A 19,460-nucleotide genomic window follows, 5' to 3' on the forward strand; every position below is an offset into this window, starting at 1 on the left:
TAAAATGTAAATATCTCATAAACTGCTAAGAATAGAATATTCATGTAAACTGCAAACAGCAGACATTGTGGTAATTGGTGTTCCAACTGGTAAGGGCATTTTTGTCCTCTACAGGGGACACAAGACAGAGCTGTCAGCCCCCCCCTATTTCTTCAGAAGTTACCCGAATTTGGAGGCTCTCCTCCTGTTCTCTAGTCCCCCAGCAGCATTACATAGTTACATAGGGTTGAAAAAAGACCAGAGTCCATCAAGTTCAACCCTTACAAGTAAACCCAGCACACACAAACCTATACTGACCTATCTATACACTTACATACATAAACTGTATATACTAACATGAATACTAACTGTATTTATTATTAGTATCACAATAGGCTTGGATACTATGCTTGCATTGTCACGATTTTTTCGCTGCATTCTCCCCAGTTATCAAAGCTGTCAAGTTGACAGCTCTGCACGAGCAGACAATAACATTGACTAAACATTGTTTATTTCATTATATTTGTTAAGTACTTGTCTTTCTTACTGTAACTTTATGAGGGGAAGAGCCTTAGCATGCAGTAACCTTACAGAAATAAAAAGCAGCAGTCATCTGCACAATTCTAAAACCGACTTGTAGCAAATGCAAAGATGATGATAAAGCAGCTTAGCAGACTGATTAATACAATATTTCAAAAAATGCTTAAGTCAGACCTAAGTTAATGCATTTTTTTCATGCAACTTAGGACCAGATTTTAGTAAAAATGGTGTCTCAAATTTGTGCCATCTGTATATACATTCATTTTGTGATTTCCAATACCCTAACAGCTGTTCCAGGGGATTATTGTGCTGAAATCCCAGTGATCCTGAACAACAATCCCGATAGCCATTATACTCTTCTACATCTGCATGGAATTGTCAGAAAACCAAGGCTGTTGTTCAGTCCTCCATTAGTGATTCTTACTCCAGTCCCCTTGGATACAGAGACACAAGCAATTGTTAATATAACTGCTATAGATTTTTCAAGGTAAAAAAATGGTTTAATTTTTTTTTTATACAGAAATGTCTGCTGCAGAGAGAGAGCACAATTGGCTCATATGGTAAATGTCCACATCACACCATTCATTCCAGTGGTAAAATGGAGTGTTAGCATGTGCCAAATAGTTCAGTCAAGATCGACTAATTTGTGCATATCTAAGTTTCTTATATATAACATTCAATATTTTATATATTATGATGTAGTTTTATATAAAAATAAATATATTTAATATACTGTAAATGAATTAGCCTAATGTATTTAGATACATTTTTAGCTAAAAGTATTAGGACACCCTGCCTAAAATGACATGATCTCAGTTGGAACACTCATATCCAAACTGCCAGCCAGGGCACTTTCTGCAAGGGGTTTGTATGTTCTCCCTGTGTTTCTCCAGTTTCTCTGGTTTCTTCCCACACCCCATAAAAAAGATTAAGGTAGGTTTATTGGCTCCTTATAAAACTGACCACAGTTTGTGTGTGACTAGGAAAGGTATCTAGATTGTAAACTCTAATGGCATAGAAACTGATCTGAATAAATGTATAATCTCTGTATAGCTAAGTGGAGTATGTCAGAGTTATTTAAATAAAGAATAATAAAAGTAGGAAGTGTTGGCTTTTTATGAGTGATCAAAGGCAAACAAACCTAAAATCATCATGTTTTGTATGGAGTTATGTAATGGTCACTGCTAGTGGAATCTGGAGCAGTGTAAACACATTGGGGCCGATTCACTTAAGGTGGTTAACGCTTAACGCAAGATTTTATGCGTTAAAAAGTGTCTGTTAATTAGGTACAGATTCGTGAAAGTAATTTTGCATGCGTTACTACACATATCGCATGCGCGGTAACCCCAATTATTGCATAACGTTATTTCCATCACATTGCGGTAATTATCTAACATAACAATATTAACGCATAATTCACAGACATATTTTAAGCGTTGAAAGCATAAAATGTGGCGATAATTACTGTGAAACATAACGCTTCCCAGGAGTAGGCGTTTCTAAACAACATTGCAGATGGTGATTGTCTGTGGTGACAAGATGGAGTTTGCAGTCGGATTTTTTATGGAATCTTAAGAAGAAAATCAATATGTGTTCTGATATGTATCAGTATGTGTTGGCCCTAGAGTGATGCATCCTCCAGTTTTCAGGGAAATGGTAATTTTCAGAACGGTAGTTTTCAGAAAGTAGCAGTTACGTGCGTAATAGCGTGCGCTAATATCACGTGCTACAGCATAAAACATAAATATATTGCAAGGTTTAAAATATTGATTAAAAATATGTCATTGCAACATAAATAACGACAATAAAATAGCTTCATAATTCAGACAAGTGACTTTTTTGTGAATCGATTGTTAATTGTCCAAATATAAGAAGTGATAATATTTTTTCAGCCTCTAGTGAATCGGCCCTATTATATGGAGAAATAAATGGCATTTCAACACCTGACTGATGGAAAAGTTTGGGTTTAGTAGATGCCTCAGTACCTACCTGAATGCATAAAGCTGATATTCAACTTTGGTAGAAGAGTAATAATGCTGTGGGGTTGTTATTAATGGTTTGAGCTAGGGCCCCTGCTTCCACTGAAAGCAAACCTTAAGGCTGTACATACATTATTGACATTATTGACAGTTCCTTGATTCCTTTTTAAGGGGTAAGAGTTTATTAAGGGCTCTTTCCTAGTTTAGAGCAATAATGCCTTATTACAATACAATGGCTATACAAAATTGGATTTACTAGGCCGGACCTTCACCATTAGTGTCCAACTTCTCTCATGCAATTAAATGGAAAAAAGTCCCATCAATAGCATTCCAAAATTTAGTAAAATTTTCTCAGGAAACATGAGGCTGCAAATGCAGGACCAACTTTGTATTTATAACCTTGGTTTGGAAATTACATGTGGAGAGGCAGGAGTCCTGACACTTTTGCTATATGGTGTATCAGAATGTTTTAGTATCACAGGGCAATGTTTTTCAAATCCAAAAGTCTACCATTTAATTGTTCACTTTTGCTAAAATGCAGGTTTTATTTCAAGCTCTGTTTGCTTCTTACTGTCACAGATCATTCATTTTGCTTCTCATATAACCTTTATTATTACTTTTACGTTTCTACAAAGGAAAACACAGTTAAGCGTTAAATGCCCAGAAGTGGAAATGGACAGTGGTGACCAGACAAGGCCATTTTCTATTGAATTCCCAAATGGACAGACTGTTTCAAGCGCTGGGGACAGTAGTGAAGAGCTTATTTGCCAAATCAGTTTTAAATCTTCCAGTCCAGTCTCTTGCTTGGTCAATCTATTATTTACTGATGAGTACAATAACCAGTAAGTTTTCATTTTTATTAAAATATGTATTATTCTGTTATCAGTAGCATGCCATAGATGTTTAAGGGATACTGTCATTGTATTTGACATCCATTTACATTGCACAGTCTCTTTTATTCTAGTTGGTAAGCCAGCCACATGCATTTCAAGAAACACTGTGCTAAATGTTAAAAAAACCCATTCAGATAAAGGGTAATTGATCCTAAATTTTCTCGTGGGATAGAGGTTTGGATTTCTGTCATAAAGGAAGATAGGACTTCTGCTGTTTGCCAGAAGGTAAACAGAATTAGTCATAATTACCAGTAAATGGATTTTGCCATTCTAGCAAGGTAGCAAAAAATGACTTTATAGCAGTAAAGAAGTAAAACTAGTAAGAAAAAACAAATACTATTATAATATACTATTTCAGAAAGAATATCACACAGCTTTTGGGATAGCCCCTTTCCCTGCAGTGTTTCGTCATTGCTGCATTTATGTGAAATTTTTACATTAACATTGTGTTGGCATATAACTTGAATGTCCAATACAAGTGCCTGCTGTCATTCATATGAATAACACTGCCTGTCAGTGTTGTAAAGCAGCAAGTATAACAGCTGTAAAAATAAATGGCTTTAAATGAGTGAGTCCATTAAAACCAGACATAACTTGGAACAGCAAAAGTGCTTAATGAATTATTTGTTTCATTATAAGAAAGCAAAGAGAACTCATACTATAATTATAAGAAGGCTTAGCTGATGCAAAACATTGGGGTCATTTGCAGATTCCAAACACAAGTGCAGGAGCACTAAGGGGTGCAAAGCAAGTGAGGTGCAATGGCAACGGGCCCAAGACCAACCTTTCCCTGTCTTTGTTGGCATTTTCCTGCCACATACATTTTTTCCCATTGAATGGGTTATACAACAGGTCTGTGGTGGTAAAATAAATTATAAACAATAAATTAAAATAATAAATTAGCTCATTCAGAGATGCATATGTGTGACTATAACACCAATGACTAGTTTTTTTTAATGGAGGATTTTAGGTATTGCTATGCACAGTATAAAATTATATAAATACACCATTTATTTCACACCATGCTTTACTATGTCTCAGGTAGGCTGTCTATTCTTTTGTAATGGATTGACTTATGTTAGTTTTGTGTGACCATGCAACTCTCAACATAGTTTCAATTTGCAATTTTATTTTATGAGCCCATTTCACCTTTCAATTCTTGGGCCAGCTTAAAGAAATTTCTAGGTCGTATTTGCTTTTACTAAAGCGGTACAGTAATTTCCGATTCATAATGAATCTGGCCACTTACTGTACTTTGCAGGAGTTTTTATATCCCTTTGTTTCTTCCAGCTACAGTCTACTTTTAATGTTACTGCTCCATTGTTTTGCAGATCACTTAGTTTTGTTAATGCCGCAGCTGTTCTGCATAACTAGAGATAATTATAACACAGCAATGAAGTTCTATATTTCATAACTATGCTTTAAATGCATTTATTTTTTCCATTGTATAATACTTAAGATTAGGATCTAGACATGATAAGAAGGTATGCTTCATTTGGCAGAATTCCCGGTTAGGAGGTACAGTAAAAAATCATAGAATAAAAGCCATAATCAATTTTTATAGCCTAGTTTTAACATTATTTTCAACTATTATGAATTAACCTACTTCTAATCTTACAGATTGATTCTGCATGTCATTGTATTCTTTGACCAAAATGCTATAATAGGATTGGAAACATAGATTATAATAGCCAAGACTGAAACAAAAACTATGTTCTGATGCAAAACAGATTTTTTCTCAGGGACTGTTTAATGAAAACCAGCATTCAGGTCTTATGAGTTTTTCTTCCTTTTTTCTGAATTCACAGTTAGAACTTGAGCTTTTTTTGGCTAGCAGCAGGTTGCAAATGTGGATTCACATAATATATTTAATGACTATTGCTTATTTTCTGTAACTTCTTTGCAAGTGCACATTAGGGAAATAAGTATGCAAGCAGCAGAATGCTTAATGGGTAACAGAAAACAAATGCACTTCCCTTTTTTTTCGCAAGATGAAGATGTGCAGGGTATTATGCATCATTTCAGCAGCAATTTTTTACACTGTGAATGAAAGCCTAATGAAGAGCTTACTAATTTTCGTTTGAACGAGTGCTCCTTTTTGGAAAAACTGTACCTGCACATGCAGTTTGCAAGTTTCTTTCCAAAAGCACTGGCCCGGTGAAGAAACTAATTTACATGTGACACAACATTTTCGCACCCCTCAGTGAATTAAGTTTTACTTGTCATTTAAAATATTAAAAGTGTGTTAAGGTTGAGAAGTGTAAAATGGGCGCTTGAATGCCACTTCCTTGCGACACCCACTGTTGCTAAGGAAAATAAAGCTAAATGGAGAGTTACCAACCAACAGGTTAGATGGCACTCAGGGAACCTTGTGAACCCAAAATGATCCACAGGCAGAACTGTGATACCAGTAAAGGGCAAATAAATATGACCCATGTTTGTCAAACAGAATTATATAAGCAATACATAAAACTATACATAAATAGTATATAAAAGTAAATGAAGGCACACCTCTAATTTAAACTTTTACAAAATCTCACATTTTATTCCATATGGAATCAAAGTCTGTAGTTTATAGATCCAATATAAAAAATATGGGATCAGTACATTGTTTACTGATAGACAAGATGCAAATCAGATCCATATTCAAATATTTTTTATTAAGTGAAAGACAGGTCAAATAATGAACAAGACATTTTCAAACTGCTTGATGTCTCGTGATTTCTTATTTCTAGGTTTCCTCTTCAAGTGTCAGCAGTAGCTGAGAACTGCATTCTCACTGTATATCCTTACCTCGCATACCATCGCACAGATCAGCAAGTTATCCTAAGAAGTGGTAATTATTGTATAATTATTTTAAGAAAGCCAGCAAAAACCCAGTCACAATAGTCATACTTATTAATAAAAATTATTGTCAATTTTGGGTATGATGTCCCTTTGGTTATGCCTAAACTATATATTGAATATTGTACCTTTTGCAGTCCTTTTCTGTAGTCCAGTAATGCATATTTCATGGCAAGATGTAGCTAAAATATAAGCACTGTCCTAAAATGTTTTGTTCCTTGGAAAACATAATTGTTATAAAGCTTATCCAAATGACTGAGATAGGTGTTCTGCAATTTCTGAGAAATGTTCTTTACCCATGTTTTTTCCACTACATATTAGTTTCACTGTTCACTGTGAAAACAAATGTTATTTTGTAGGCTGCAATAGGACAGTGTCAGAGGTTATATTCTGCAAAGCGGTATAGTGCTGAAAAAATGAGTACAATTTGAATACCAATAACTTTTCGACAATTCCAAACAATTTTGTTTTCAAATTGTAAACCCCTTAAGTATAGATTTCTAGCTGTATTTATCTATGGCTTTGTAGCTCCAAAGTTGTAGCGCAGGCTTGAAAGCCCTAGTCAGTCAGTACTTAGTAGCACTCCTTTTGGCAAAGATGACACCTTTTAAATGCCTTGTGTATCCAGCAAAGGGTCTTTCATTTTTGCTGATTGGGAGGGGAAGGGAAGGCCTCTAGTGGGGTCCTATAGTTTTAAAAAGAATTACATTTTCCTTTAAGTTATTTTGTGAAAATGGATTTAAGTTTTGGTTTATAAACTATATAAATCTAATTGTGTATTTTATCAGTGGAAAAGTGTCCAAACTTCCAAACTTTTACACAAAAGTCTACTTGTACGTTAGGAACATAATGAAGTCATATAATAAGCACAGATTTTTTTGGAAAATTCATATAGTTCTAATTTATAAAAACAAAAAAATGCCAAAAAATGTGCATGAAAAAGCTTTGCATGTAAAAGCTGCAAAGTATTATAGAAATTAATGTTAATTAATTTCAAGTTATTTTATTTGGCTATTTTTCCCAGTTGAAACAGTGAAGATTTTCAATCTCATTGCCAATACATTGAACAATGTTATTATTTTTTTTTTTTTGGCCAAGTTCATTCTGGCTTCTGGAGTTTTTTTTAGTGCTCGAGAAAACAAAATGTTACAGTAGAAAAAATGTTACAGTAGAACAAAAAAAAAGTTTTGCCTTAGGTTTTTTTTTGCCAATCATGTTTTTCCGGCTTGAACTAAGAAATCTAGAGTTTAAATTCAATTTTTATATGTATTTTAGCACACAATGGTAATGGAGAAAAGGGTTATTGCACGGGAGAGGCAATTTTGCGTCCTTGCTACATTCCAGAAACACCATCTCAAAGTGTATCATCCAGCTCTCTTGGAGCAGCTACTAGCTCAACATATGAAGAATCTATCTCAGGTATTTTCCTATGCCTGTCACATTCCATGATATTCACACATCTAAAGCTACATTGAAAGAAATGGGTTTAGGACTGGATTTATGTAACTTACAAAAGGAACCCATAAAGTATTCTGCTTACAGCTGACATTTTTCGTTTCTTGCCTACTAAACAAAAAAAATATTGTCTTGCAGCCCTTACCCTTACAAGGCTTTTTATAACTTCTCTAAACTTACTACATCCAAAAGCATGTTAATACAGTTATAATGTTCTATGAATTATGTTGCTGTTATTCTGAAGTTGTTGTTAAGTGAAATATCTCCTTACTGATATATTGATATGATTTTAAGTCATGATGTATGATAATTATGTGTACTGGGCTTATGGTTTGGAGGATAAAAGCATATTCTTGTATATTGTTCTTTTGATATAATGTATCATTTTTTTTTCACTCATCTGTGAGTTGCAGTTTAGTCTGGAACTATTGGATTAGCATAGTTAATAACATACTTTTACAGGTCAAAAATAGTTGCATTTAGCCACTTAACATTTTTTAAATTTACTCTATAAATGAAAGGATACAGTTACATTCGGCTGATGTATGCACTTGGAACCCAAACTGTTAAAGGTTACAGGGCAGAACTGTTGCTAAAGATTACAGGGTGGGGCTGTTGCTAAAGATTAAAGGGTGGGGCTGTTGCTAAAGGTTACAGGGTGGGACTGTTGCTAATGGTTACAGGGTGGGGCTGTTGCTGAAGGTTACAGAATGGGGCTGTTGCTAAAGATTACAGGATGGGGCTGTTGTTAAAGGTCACAGGATGGGGCTGTTGCTAAATGTCACAGGGTGGGACTGTTGCTAAAGGTTACAGGGTGGGACTGTTGCTAAAGGTTACAGGGTAAGGCTGTTGCTAAAGGTTACAGTTGTGTGGCTCTGGCCTGCTGTGTGAGTGAGGTGAATTCCTTGCTTGCTGGTCATTGGTAGTTATTTTCTAAAAGAGAGGTGCAGTTTTAAAAAACGTTCCTTTCTTGTTACCTGATGCCTTTTGAGTAATTTTATATATCTACTGCCAATAATGCAAAACTGTCTTCATCAATTACTTGGCCCCTGTAAATAAAAACAAAGTGCTTATTCTCATGTCAGATCAGTAGAGTTACTGTAAATAAATATTTTTTTTCACACATAACAAAAACTGTAATAAGCTACTAATAGGTGCATTGGGGCATCTATTTATGCTGGAAAAAAGGAGAAAAGGCACAGGTTACCTAGCAGATAACATATAGGGATGTAGCGAACTGTTCGCCGGCGAACTAATTCGCGCGAACATCGGGTGTTCGCAAGTTCGCGAACTTTCAGCGATGTTCGCAATTTGGGTTCGCCTTAGCTGGCGCCAAATTTTGACCTCTCACCCCAGACCAGCAGATACATGGCAGCCAATCAGGCAGCTCTACCTCCTGGACCCCCCCCCCGGACCACTCCCTTCCATATATAAACCGAAGCCCAGCAGCCATTTTACATTCTGCCTGTGTGTGCTTGAAGAGCTAGTGTAGGGAGAGAAGCTGTGCAGTGATTTGAGGGAGAGTTTAAGTAGGTTTTCTGGCTAGTAATCTACTTTCTACTGCTCTGTATTTGTGTAGGGAGAGAAGCTGTGCAGTGATTTGAGGGAGAGTTTAAGTAGGTTTTCTGGCTAGTAATCTACTTTCTACTGCTCTGTATTTGTGTAGGGAGAGAAGCTCTGCAGTGATTTGAGGGACAGTTTAAGTAGGTTTTCTGGCTAGTAATCTACTTTCTACTGCTCTGTATTTGTGTAGGGAGAGAAGCTGTGCAGTGATTTGAGGGACAGTTTAAGTAGGTTTTCTGGCTAGTAATCTACTTTATACTGCTCTGTATGTAGCTGCTGTGGGCAGCTGTCCTGCTGATCTCATCTGCTGACTGCTGCAGCTCCGTCTGTGTGTGTTGGAGACAGGCGTGCTGCTCATAGTAGTGCACCAAACACGTTACACATAGTAGTGACATTGCATCGCAATAAAATCACCTGAGTTACGTTTTTCCACCAGCAATAATATATTCCGTATCCACTACTGTATACGTTGCCCTTGCAGGCCTTGTTGCCCGGTGTCTTCAACCAAGTGCCACCTAGCTGTGTGAGCTTTTTCACAATTTGTCTAAATAACAATAATAATTCCGTGTCCAGAAACATCACCTGAGTGACGGTTTTCCACCAGCAATAATATATTCCGTATCCACTACTGTATACGTTGCCCTTGCAGGCTTTGTTGCCCGGTGTCTTCAACCAAGTGCCACCTAGCTGTGTGAGCTTTTTCACAATTTGTTTAAATAACAATAATAATTCCGTGTCCAGAAACATCACCTGAGTGACGGTTTTCACCTGCAATAATATATTCCGTATCCACTACTGTATACGTTGCCCTTGGAGGCCTTGTTGCCCGGTGTCTTCAACCAAGTGCCACCTAGCTGTGTGAGCTTTTTCACAATTTGTCTAAATAACAATAATAATTCCGTGTCCAGAAACATCACCTGAATGACGGTTTTCCACCAGCAATAATATATTCCGTATCCACTACTGTATACGTTGCCCTTGCAGGCCTTGTTGCCCGGTGTCTTCAACCAAGTGCCACCTAGCTGTGTGAGCTTTTTCACATTCTGTCTAAATAACAATAATAATTCCGTGTCCAGAAACATCACCCAAGTTGTTGTTGTTTTGTAAAAATAAAAAAAATGCCAGGCAAAGGCAGGCCGCCACGCAGAGGCACTAGGGGCCGTGCTGCTATGATATCCTGTGGCCCTAGGAAATTGCCCAGTTTTCCGAAGGCACTTACCCTGAACTCCCAAAATGCTGAAGAGGTAGTTGACTGGCTTACACAGCACACCCCATCCTCTACCGTTTCTAACTTTGCCACAACATCCTCATCCTCCTCTGCTATGGACAACCCACCTACCACTTCCTCCACCACCGCCGCCCCTTCTTCACTGGAGTCAGAGGAGTTATTTACTCATGAGTTTGTTGAACTGAGTGATGCACAACCATTATTGCCAGAAGAAGATGAAGGAGATGAGGACGTTACACCAGATATCATAACTCAGGCAGGCAACACAACAGAGATGGACATAAGGTGTGATGAGGTCCCCGCTGCTGCTGCCTTCTGTGAGCTGTCAGAAGAAATTGATGCATCTGAGGAGAATGATGATGAGGAGATTGATGTTTTGTGGGTGCCCAGAAGAAGAGAGCAAGAGGAGGATAGTTCAGATGGAGAGACGGAGAGTCAGGAGGAGAATAAGACTTAGAAGAAGCAGGGACAGCTCGCAGGGAACAGTAGGGCAACAACATGAATCGGCACCTGTGGTCAGCCAGCCAACGCACCCGCCAGCTTCTACTGTTACCGCTAGAAAGCCCGCATCAAAAGGCTCAGCAGTGTGGCATTTTTTTAATGTTTGTGCCTCTGACAAAAGCGCTGTAATTTGCAATGAGTGCAGTCAGAAACTGAGTCTTGGGAAGCCCAACACCCACATAGGTACAACTGCTATGCGAAGGCACATGAACGCCAAACACAAAGCACTATGGGAGCAACACCTCAAAGGCAGCAGCCAAACTCAAAGCCACCCTCCTTTTGGTCCAGCATCTTACTGCTCTGCCTCTGCTGTCCTTGACCCGTCTCAACCACCTTCCACTCCGCCTTCCACCTTGACCACCAGTTCCTGCTCATCTGCCCCCAGCCAAGTTTCTGTGAGGGCCATGTTTGAGCATAAGAAACCAATGCCTCCGAGTCACCCCCTTGCCCGGCGTCTGGCAGCTGGCTTGTCTGCGCTCTTAGCCCGCCAGCTTTTACCATACCAGCTGGTGGACTCTGAGGCCTTCCACAAATTTGTAGCAATTGGGACACCGCAGTGGAAGGTACCCAGCCGCAATTTTTTTCCCCAGAAGGGAATACCACACCTGTACCAGCATGTGCAGAGCCAAGTCACTGCATCTCTGTCATTTAGTGTTGGGGCAAAGGTCCATATGACTACTGACACATGGTCCTCCAAGCATGGTCAGGGCAGGTATGTCACCTACACTGCCCACTGGGTGAATCTGGTTATGGCTGGGAAGCAGGGAATGCGTGGTTCAACAACAGTGGAGTTGGTGTCACCGCCACGGGTTGCATGCGGGTCTGCCACCACCTCTACTCCTCCTTCGCTCTCTAACTCGTCTTCTAACTTGGCTTGTTCCTCCTCTACTGCTGTGTCCTCCTCCACACCTGTGCACCCCCAGCTCCCCATAGGCTATTCGATGTGCCAGGTACGCCGTTGTCATGCTGTCTTGGGCATGATGTGCCTGGAAAGCAAAAACCATACTGGATCTGCACTCCTGTCATCTCTGCACTCACAGGCCGATCGGTGGCTGACCCCACACCAACTGAAGATCGGAAAAGTGGTGTGTGACAACGGAAGCAATCTGTTGGCAGCACTTAGACTGGGCAATTTAACACATGTGCCCTGCATGGCACATGTTCTAAATTTAATAGTCCAACGGTTTGTCTCGAAGTACCCAGGATTGCAGGACATTCTCAGGCAGTCCAGGAAGGTGTCTGGCCATTTCAGACGTTCCTACACAGCCATGGCACGCCTTGCTGACATTCAGCGGCGGCACAACTTGCCAGTCAGAGGTTTAATTTGCGACAGCCAGACTCGCTGGGATTCAACGCTCCTCATGTTTGAACGTCTGCTGCAACAACAAAGAGCCGTCAATGAATACCTGTTTGAATTGGGTGGTAGGACTGGATCTGCAGAGCTGGGGATTTTTTTCCCCCGTTACTGGGTGCTTATGCGCGATTCCTGCAGGCTCATGCGCCCTTTTGACGAGGTCACAAATATGGTTAGTCGCACCGAAGGCACCATCAGCGACTTAATACCCTTTGTGTTCTTCCTGGAGCGTGCCGTTCGACGAGTGACAGATGAGGCCGTAGACCAGCGTGACCAGGAGCAGGAATAGTACGATTTGTGGGCGGAATCACCAGAACGAGCCCAGGCACCTGCTGCAATGCAGGGAGAGGTGTCAGAAGTGGAGTCAGAGGAGGAAGGTGGCTTTGTGGAGGAGGAAGACCAACAGGAGCAGGCTTCCCAGGGGGCTTGTGGTCAGCTTTTGGGGACCCCTGGTCTTGTACGTGGCTGGGGGGAGGAGACCGTGGTGGATGAGGACGTAGTCCTTGATAACGAGGAAGGGGAGATGGATACCTCTGCATCCAACCTTGTGAGAATGGGGTCTTTCATGCTGTCATGCCTGTTGAAGGACCCCCGTATCAAGAGGCTTAAGGAGAAGGACCTGTACTGGGTGGCAACACTACTAGACCCTCGTTACAAGCATAAAGTGGCAGAAATGTTACCAACGTACCACAAGTCCGAAAGGATGCTGCATTTCCAAACCAGCCTGCAAAACATGTTGTACAATGCTTTTAAGGGTGATGTCACTCCACATTCCAGGGGCAGAGCTGCCAGTAATCCTCCCACGAGCACACCTGCAAGGACAATGCACTTTGGCCACTCTGTAACATCAGACATGCAAAGTTTTTTCAGTCCAAGGCAGCGCCAGAACCCTTCTGGATCCACCCTCAGAGAACGCCTCGACCGGCAGGTAGCGGACTACCTGGCATTAACTGCAGATATCGACACTCTGAGGAGCGATGAACCCCTGGACTACTGGGTGCGCAGGCTTGATCTGTGGCCAGAGCTGTCACAATTTGCCATAAACCTCTTGTCTTGCCCCGCCTCAAGTGTCCTCTCAGAAAGGACCTTCAGTGCAGCAGGAGGGATTGTAACTGAGAAGAGAACTCGCCTAGGTCACAAAAGTGTGGATTACCTGACCTTTATTAAAATGAATGAGGCATGGATCTCGGAGGGTTACTGCACGCCGGAAGACTTGTTCTGACTCCCCATGCAGCTGTCCTTCTCTGCACGCCGCATGACTCCACACACAGCTGTCCTTTAGCGTCCTCCTTTTTGAACAGGTAAATCCTGAGTTTTTATGGCCTCTGTGCTTCAGTGGCTTCCACAACAAAAAAACAAAGATTTCAACATTTATCTAACATATATTTGTCCAAGCTTTTACATTCCCTATCTGATCCCCCATGTCCCTCTATGAGGGGGCGGCCATATTTGTGCAGTAGATGTCTGTTAGCATTAGAAGTTGTAACTGACAGGCTGAGAAGGGACAGTCAGGCTGGCGTTGGAGTTTTCCAATGTGCAGCTATCAAAATTCGAGTCGCTGTTAAAACATGGTTGATCAGTGCTTGGTACGCTATATTAGTTTTTGGAAAGAGTTTGCAGAGCAAAATGTGCTTCAGTGGCTTCCACAACAAAAAAAAATGAATATTTTCAACATTTATCTAACATATTTTTTCTGTCCTCTGTGCTTCAGTGGCTGCCACAACAAAAAAAAATGAATATTTTCAAAATTTATCTAACATATTTTTTCTGGTCTCTGTGCTTTAGTGGCTGCGACAAAAAAACCTAATTTTTCAGACAGGACGAACGTCCTGGAGGTGACAAGCAACTAGTAAAAACTATTATTCGCTCACTTGACGGTATCATTAAAGCTTATTGCGTTTTTTTTCGTTGCAGTAAACGCAGCGTTTTGTCTTTGTGTGTGAACCGGCTAGTAACCTTTACACGACTTGATTGGCATGTAGACGCCGGACATTTTAAAAGCAGTTTATTACACAAGTTTAGAAATGTAGTGTGATTTCTGCCCTTTACAGCACAAGACGCAACGCTATGTCAACAACGTATTTTTCAGAGAAATTTTTGCCCTTGATCCCCCTCCTGCATGCCACTGTCCAGGTCGTGGCACCCTTTAAACAACTTTAAAATCAGTTTTCTGGCCAGAAATAGCTTTTCTAGGTTTTAAAGGTTTTAAAGTTCGCCTTCCTATTGAAGTCTATGGGGTTCGCAAAGTTCGCGAACGTTCGCACTTTTTTGCGAGGTTCGCTACATCTCTAATAACAGATAAGCCCTATAGAATTCAATGGAAAACACAGCTTATCTGCTATCTAACCTGTGCCTTTTCTCCTTTTTTCCAAGCTTAAATGGTTGCTCCTGTAGCAGCTTACTTATTTAAACTATAGTAGTGTTTAAAAAGCAAACACACAACTTTTAGCAGTCTAGGGGGAAAGAACATAATAAATTAATTACTTTGATACACTTTCTAAAAATGTGGATGTGAAAAAAATAACTGCAACAAAACTCATGCAACTTTTCAACTGAAACACTAGCTTATTTAAGGAAAAACACAATATTTCCATTTTGTCTCAGAAAAAAGTTGCATGTTGATGAGAATCACATTGTTTCATTAATGTTCAATGAGGCTAAAAAACTTGAATGTTTTAGTAAATTGGGAAAATAAAATTGTTAGAGATAATTCCCATTGACTTTTATTGAACCATGCTAGCTTTCTTTGGCCACTTTTAGCAGATTTTTCATTAAAAACTGACTATTTGTGGTTCTTAAGAATATTCTTGAGTTTATTTGTATTCACATTTTCACCGCATTTTTTCTTGAATCGTGAAAAAAAACGCAAACTCGAATTTTGATAACTCAACCCCTTATAGTTGTTATTGTTAGAAGGAGGCCTTAATCCTATTATTTGTAAAGTGAATCAGCTAAAATGTTAATACTTTTATCAATACTTTTAATCAACATCTTCATCTGGCAGTCAAAATGGCAGTCAAAAATCTTCATTAATGACCCACAGGAATGCAAGTGTGAGAGGTTTACGAGGCACAAGAGCATGCACTTCAGTGTGCCTAATATAGGCAGGTCCTGATTCAAGGTGCATGCAAAATGGAGTGCAGATACCTACAGCTGTTTGCACAGTTAATTATTTAGTGGTCAAAGTGCAAAAAAATTTACTTTTTTGCACTTTGCACACTGTGTAGAGAATTGTAAATAAGACTTAAAAAGTAACATTGGGCATTGAAGTGGAATTTTTTAAGATTGCGTAAAGAATTTTTAAAGTAAAAATTTAAAAAATATCCAAACAAATGTACAAAGTAATTTTGTTTTTTTCATTTTTCAGAAGAAGAAAATACATTATCTAATGAAAGATTATTGAGCGATGACAGAGAGGGTGCATATGGAAGGAACAAGGATAAGTTTGAATTATCACTGTATCCTGAAGAAGAAACTGATGAATGGCTATTTTTCCAGAATGTTATGTCTTCAGTTAGAACATGGTTTAGTCTTTTTGGGTGGCCAAGCGGTTGTAATCCCATCACGATTCCCCAGTCTATGTGGAGGTATATCTAATGTATATCTAACCCAAAGGTCTATAATGATATCATATTCATCACTCTGTTTAATGGTATCAAGATCTAATTTTCCTTCTTGTAGAAGGGGGAAAAAGAAAGTAGAAGTCTGCTGCCTTTCTTGTGTATTTTGGTTTGTTTGCAGCCTGTTTTGTATATTTCGCTTTGCGAATGTTTCTTTATAAACACTGATTTCTTACAAGAGGATATTTTGAGCTCTGTGCATCTGCAGGCAGCAATATTTCTGGAAAGCGGTTTGTATATGAATTTGTAAAGGAAGCAATTGTAAGTGTCAAATGGTGCATTTCAATTAATCTAAATAAAAATTGCCACAGTAAATTGGCAATTCCAAATGTATTGATTCTTAGCAACTGCTTGCAGAAGAGAAGAAAATGTATTTATAAGATTGCTTCATGTCTTTTCTAAACAACAAGTGCCACACTCAAATGCGGTGATGTAAAACTTTAAAACCAGTTTAAGGAAGCAGATATAGAAAAAAACAGCTTTCTGGATGGAGGGGAACATAGAGAAGCAGCCAGCAAGTTTTCACATATTGTCTCACCATATCCAGACACCATTTTTTAAGTGTTAAATCCTGTCTCTAGATGGTGCTATAGTGCAAAGACTTGCCAGCAAAGCACAATAGAAAACATCATATAGCATGCGGCACCTGGTTGGAAATTTTGGTATTTTCTTTCCCTGTGTTGGTAAAGGACCGTGGCTACATCTGTGTCTTTGTGATGTATACTTACACATATATAATTAGGACAAACATCTATTACTCAGGAAATCTAATCTGAGTTTGTATTTTTAGCAGTGTTTGCAAAATGCACATGAAAAAGTCTGAAGGAAAGGTAGCAAAAACCATAAATTTGGGCAAGCAGACAAAAACCATATATGACATGCTGTTATACTTAAGTGGACAGATGTTACCTGGAATTACTGCAAGCCAGTCATTGCCCTCTAATCCCACAGAAAGAGTTCTACAACTCCACTGGCAACATGCTACATTTCTTACTTTTCTCAGGTAAGCATTTAAATGTACTGAATTGTTTTATACTCATTGAAAACCTACGCAAAATGATACCTTGAACAGTTTGTACTAGTAAGTGCTTGGTAGTGTTCAGCATGTGTAATATACTGTGCATAATGCAGTGAATGAAAAATAATGACGCTGGAATTATGGGGGAGGAGATGCATTATGGGAAAAGTGGGTAATGAACATGCCAATTATGTCTAACATAGGTTAATACTGCCATAGTATAATGATGAGTTGCCTAAGCTATGCTAATTATGAATATTGGTTACAGTTTCTGCCCCCTCCAGGTTAAGGAAACTTTTAAAGGGATTGGGGTAATTTACTTACCAATCCAGAGTGTGCAAAATGAAAATTCAGACAAAATTTGCATGTTTATTACCCACTTTTCCCATAATGCATCTCCTCCCCTATAATTCCAGCATTGTTATATCCACAAAAGGGAGATGTGCCTGATGCATTTTTGGTGGTGTGTCAAAATATGTGCGCGCACCTTCATGCCAATCATGACATGCATCTGATTCTTTTGGCACGTTTGGCTGTTTGCTGTGTAAATTATTACAGACCACTGTAGGAACCCTGGAGCTACCACCACCTTTGCAAGGGTCCTCCTGCATCAATGGATCCACATACGTAAAATTTATAATAGGCACAATACAAGGGCAGCAGTACTGAGCACATAAGTGCAAAAAGTGACCTTGGGCACAAGTGCTTTTAATGCATGAAATTTTTTGTGCAACTGTGGAAAACTTTCATGACCCCAACTTGTGGTAAGTAGGTGACTCCTAGGGGCACATTTACTTACTCACGAACGGGCCGAATGCGTCCGATTGCGTTTTTTTCGTAATGATCGGTATTTTGTGATTTCTCGGAAAATTGTCGCAACTTTTTCGTAGCCATTCCGAAAGTTGCGCAAAATCTGGCGATTTTTTCGTAGTGTTAAAACTTGCGTGAAAAGTTGCGCCTTTTTCGTAGCCATTCCGAAAGTTGCGCAAAATGTTGCGATTTTTTCGTAGCATTAAAACTTGCGCGAAAAGTCGCGACTTTTTCGCAGCTTTCGCGCCAAGTACGAAACATTCGGATTCATTCAAGCTTCAGTATGGTGACTTTCCTTGGGCCAGGTTGGAGCTGCAGGGTGCCATTGAGTCCTATGGGAGGCTTCCAAAATCATGCTAAGTCTGAAAGTTTCGCCCGCCGCTTACGAGCGCTCAATACGAAAAAGTCGCAACAAGATATACGAGCGAATTGTAATGGCTACGAAAAACTTGTGTTTTTTCGCGCAAGTCGTAATGGCTACGAAAAACTCGTGTTTTTTCGCGCAAATTGTATTGGTAAAGAAAAAGTCGCGACAATTTCCGAAAAGTCGTAAAGGCGCCGAAAAAATCGCAAAAAATACGAAAAAGTCACAAAATGTTCGTTTTCCAATCGGAATTTTTTCAATTTGGATTCGTGGGTTAGTAAATGTGCCCCCTAATGTGTAGTACTGCTGTGTGTCAAAATGGGCCTACATTCTCGTCTTGTACAGAGACTTGTACAGAGTCTCATAAAACTAAATGATAACAGCTTTGCACAGAGACATATGAGGCATAAAGGTGATACACATGCCAACTTCAACGGTTTCCTAGCAGTCTATTGGGTTATGTAATAAAATGTGCAAAGTATGTTAGAGATTTAATCACATATAGCAACATTATCTTATTGGATGCTATGGGCTACTGCATCTGAGCAAATATCTTATTGGTTGCTATAGGGTTACTGCACCTGTGCAATCTTAGTGCTTTTTTTATACATATGGTGGTATGTATGTATTTACATAAATAAGCCACACCTTTCCATAGAACATTTTTCAATGCAAATTAAAATAAAGCTATATTTATTTTCTCTCTCCCACTTCTTCAAAAGCTAATTAAGCGGGTGAAAAACAGGATGAAAGTTTTCTACATTTTATTGCATAAGTGTAAGGGACATGTTTGTGTTGACAGTAATCATTAAGATTTTGAGAAATTAATTAAATCAGACAAGTACCATGGTTCTCAACAGAAACCCTTGCTACATCAATTATACAGGCTAATTGTCATTAATTAAGTAGAAGTTATATGCAGTAAACATTTAATGACCCTTAAATACACGACACATTATCAAGAAGACCTTTAGAAAAAGGAAAAGGCAATTTTAAAGGGCATCTAATGAGAAAGAAAGTTATTAATTATGCTTCCTTATGTACTTTTCTAAGAAAAAAAAGTAATTTTTTTGTTTAATTTTGTTTAAAGCTGTTTTAAGCAGTATTATACTGCTAATATAAGAGTTTTTAGATAATATCTGAGAGTTAACTGAATATGAAAGTGGTGTCCTTCACATTGGTTTTTAGTGATGTGCCTAAAATGCCTCTACAGTGCCAAAGTGCGTTTCACCAATTGACGGGCTACTCACAACTGTGCAGTTGCAGGGGGGCCCAGGAAGGTAGGAGGGCCAGCGAGGTCCTAATAAATCAG

The 19,460-nt window shown here is 39.1% G+C and overlaps 1 protein-coding gene across 2 annotated transcripts in view; it reads left to right on the forward strand.

Moving 5' to 3' along the window:
• cfap47 (chromosome X open reading frame 22) overlaps window positions 1-19,460 on the forward strand; it is a 214,872-nt gene that overhangs the window by 57,944 nt on the left and 137,468 nt on the right. Inside the window, exons 26-31 of one of the 2 annotated variants that reach the window (XM_012957626.2) lie at window positions 808-1,006; window positions 3,134-3,340; window positions 6,127-6,227; window positions 7,511-7,654; window positions 15,704-15,923; window positions 16,747-16,959. In XM_012957626.2, coding sequence (XP_012813080.2) covers window positions 808-1,006; window positions 3,134-3,340; window positions 6,127-6,227; window positions 7,511-7,654; window positions 15,704-15,923; window positions 16,747-16,959 — 1,084 coding nt within the window. The remainder of the gene's footprint in view (window positions 1-807; window positions 1,007-3,133; window positions 3,341-6,126; window positions 6,228-7,510; window positions 7,655-15,703; window positions 15,924-16,746; window positions 16,960-19,460) is intronic. The other variant, XM_012957627.2, reaches the window with a different exon arrangement.

Source organism: Xenopus tropicalis, chromosome 2, assembly GCF_000004195.4.
Source record: "Xenopus tropicalis strain Nigerian chromosome 2, UCB_Xtro_10.0, whole genome shotgun sequence".
Lineage (NCBI taxonomy): Eukaryota > Metazoa > Chordata > Amphibia > Anura > Pipidae > Xenopus > Xenopus tropicalis.